The sequence below is a fragment of the Salmo trutta genome, chromosome 8 (genome assembly GCF_901001165.1).
Source record: "Salmo trutta chromosome 8, fSalTru1.1, whole genome shotgun sequence".
In the NCBI taxonomy this organism is placed as follows: domain Eukaryota; kingdom Metazoa; phylum Chordata; class Actinopteri; order Salmoniformes; family Salmonidae; genus Salmo; species Salmo trutta.
This window is the reverse complement of record NC_042964.1, coordinates 17,597,217-17,600,241: the sequence shown is the minus strand read 5'-3', so window position 1 is coordinate 17,600,241 and position 3,025 is coordinate 17,597,217. Positions and strand designations below refer to the sequence as shown.

The 3,025-nt window shown below is 38.9% G+C and overlaps 1 protein-coding gene across 1 annotated transcript; it reads left to right on the top strand.

The window, feature by feature from the left end:
• The first annotated feature begins 874 nt into the window (after window positions 1-874).
• Window positions 875-2,716, top strand: LOC115199238 (uncharacterized). Its single transcript, XM_029761863.1, has 5 exons — window positions 875-1,091; window positions 1,249-1,593; window positions 1,964-2,080; window positions 2,229-2,278; window positions 2,433-2,716. The coding sequence occupies exons 1-5, from the start codon at window positions 875-877 to the stop codon at window positions 2,562-2,564; spliced, it is 861 nt and encodes a 286-aa protein (XP_029617723.1). The 3' UTR covers window positions 2,565-2,716.
• Window positions 2,717-3,025: the final 309 nt, after the last annotated feature.

Below are 3,025 nucleotides of genomic sequence, written 5' to 3'. Positions count from 1 at the left end.
CAATACCAACTACCACGCCCCCTACCAATGAAATCCCCTTTGATCTCACTGTGATCTCAGCGTGAATAAAGAGGTGTTCTCTGATTCACAACCAGACAGCAGAATAGATTTACACACAGAATGGCAAGACCCTTCCAACAAGCTCTACTACTCTATGGATTGAGTAAGTAAGCTACTGTTAAATCTATCATGGAGACAGAGAAAGATTGACTGCATTCATCAAGTATAACCAGAATGTTCAGTGCAGCACTTCTTCCTCATTTCTAACATGTACATGTGATATCACCGATTACAGTCATTAATGTTGGACTTTGTTCTATCTGTTTCAGGTTTGGTCTCTGTGTTGGTTTCTCAGTCTCAGACTATGGTGGTCTGTACTGGGGATACCATCACCTTGCAGTGCTCCAATGTTACAACGGTTGTGGGACACACAGCATGGTTCAAGCAAGTCAACGGATCAGAGCCTGTGTGTATCTCGTCTATGTACGGCTTTAATTCAACACCTGATCTCCACAATGGGTTTCAAAGGAGACATTTTGAAATGTTCAGCAACCACACCGCTATCTTTCTCAAAATCACAAAAGTGGAAATAGCTGACTGTGGCCTGTATTTCTGTGGATTGTTTCCACATAGCCGCATGTTCTTTGTCAACGCAACATATCTAAAAGTTAAAGGTACGTTTTCAACTATTTATCTGCCGTTTGATACATTTGAACATTTTTATCAACCTTGTCAGGAGTTATGAAACAAAGGCAAACCATTGATGGACATATTTTTTAGCATTATAATTTTGAAAAAGAATACTTCTCTATTATTACTAATTGCAATGCTATTTAATTGGTTCAAGTAGAGTTTTGGACAGAAACGCCTCCTCATGGCATCATCTCTTTATGTTGGCCAAGATAGTTATTATTCCAAACCCTTTATTAAGGACTTTACTGAGACCAAACGTTTGGGTGTGAGGAGAGGAGACTACAGCTGTAACTTGACCATATCAAAGACAGAGCCAGGGGACTCAGCTACATACTATTGTTCCACTACAGACAGCTATGAGCTCACATTTGGAGAGGGAACTGTTTTAATTGTCAAAGGTGACTAAACATTTGCTTCTTCATTTTAAAAATGTATGGCACTGTATATTAGTATGTTTTTGCAACTACTTCATCAAATGCTAGTGATGAATACATGGCTTTTCATGTTTTTCACCCAGTTAGTTTTACTTTAGTTACTCACTCTCTTCAAACTCAGAGTCCAACAGCATGTCTGTGCTCCAGCAGCCTGTGTCTGAGTCCGTCCAGCCAGGAGACTCTGTGACTCTGAACTGTACAATACACACTGAAACCTGTGCAGGAGAACACAGTGTCTATTGGTTCAGACATGGCTCAGGAGAATCCCGTCCAGGAATCATTTACACCCATGGAGACAGAAGTGCTCAGTGTGAGAAGAGCTCTGAGGCCGGGTCTCCTACACAGAGCTGTGTCTACAACCTCCCCAAGAGGAACCTCAGCCTCTCTGATGCTGGAAGTTACTACTGTGCTGTGGCCTCATGTGGGGAGATACTGTTTGGAGACGGGACCAAGCTGGACATTGACCGTAAGTGATACTTCTGACATCTATATAATCAAAGTTCTTTAGATTGCAGGCAAGGTATCGTTTATATACTTTTTTAATTCTTCAGATATCTTTGTTTTAATTCATTCAGATATCTTTGTTTTTATATCATTCAGATATCTTTGTTTTTATATCATTCAGATATCTTTGTTTTTCTATATCACTGAGATATCTTTGTTTTTTCTATATCATTCAGATATCTTTGTCTTTCCTATATCATTCAGTTATCTTTGTATATGAGAGAAGAAAGTTTGACTCTCAGATCAGGCCGAGTCTTGTTGGTGTCTCTAACATTGTCATAGCTTTATTCCTCAGTGTCTCAATGTCTCTATCCCTATTTGATATTTCACAGATGGTTGTAAGGAGGACCATCTTCTGTTCATGTATTGCCTTGGTGTAGCGTTGGGTCTGTGTGTCCTCCTCATCATTGTCCTTACTTGTGTTTTGTACAAGATGAGCAAGTGCATAGGTAAGCAATATTATTGTGCAAGATACAGTATGCTTATCAATTGTTGGTACTGTTACATTAGTTGACATGTTTTGGTCAAAATTGGTCGTAAAAGATCTTCATTGAAGGATGATGATGATTGTATTAATTATTTGTGTTTGATTAAAAGGAACGCACCTTCAGCCAAGTGCTCCTGCAGTCCCCAGTCATGATAACCAGGTAACCTGACCTAACACTTATTTAGTTGTTGCTGAATCAATGTGTTTTTCCTTCAATCAAAATATGAAAATATAAATTTTATTACAGGATTGTTTCACAATACTGTTATATTTAGTCTAATTGCAAATATTTTCATTTTTGTTATTCCTCTTAGGATCAAGAGCCTGATACTCTCCATTACGCCGCTCTGAACGTCGTCCACAAGAAACCAAAGGCCAGGAGACAAGGGAGCGCCATGGAGACAGACACTGTGTACTCTGGTGTGAGACGCCAAAACATGGACTGAAATGTAAACTTTTCCTCTTTATTAACTTGCATTGATTCTGTGTTTTTTACACTGTATGTTTGACTGTGGCTTTTTCATTGTAAGATACAATTACTTACATTGATACTGATGTTCCATTTTGATCAAATAAAACATTCTACCGCTTTCATAGAGAGGAATTGTTTGATTTTCATTCATATATTTCTCTGTCCTTAAATTTGTAAACACTTTCACCCACGGATTCAGTGTGCAACAACCATATCAAGCCTATGCTCAATGTAAAACATATGGTTGGTTGCATAATAACTGTAAATATGTTTCTATTGCTGGTGTTTTAGCCTCTCAAACTGTCTTCTTTTAGCTGTACCCTGTATCACAGCACTCTGGTGTTCTGACTGCCCTGAATAGATTTTCCACTTCCGCAAACTCAACTCTAACCCCCAGCAATCACCGTCAGTCCTCACCACACTCACTTTTCACAC

Excerpts from the sequence above, each read along its gene's own strand:
- LOC115199238 (XM_029761863.1), top strand. The coding sequence starts at position 875 with ATGGCATCATCTCTTTATGTTGGCCAAGATAGTTATTATTCCAAACCC. Across the intron at positions 1,594-1,963 it reads GACCAAGCTGGACATTGACC|ATGGTTGTAAGGAGGACCAT; the intron begins GTAAGTGATACT and ends GATATTTCACAG. Across the intron at positions 2,279-2,432 it reads TCCCCAGTCATGATAACCAG|GATCAAGAGCCTGATACTCT; the intron begins GTAACCTGACCT and ends TATTCCTCTTAG.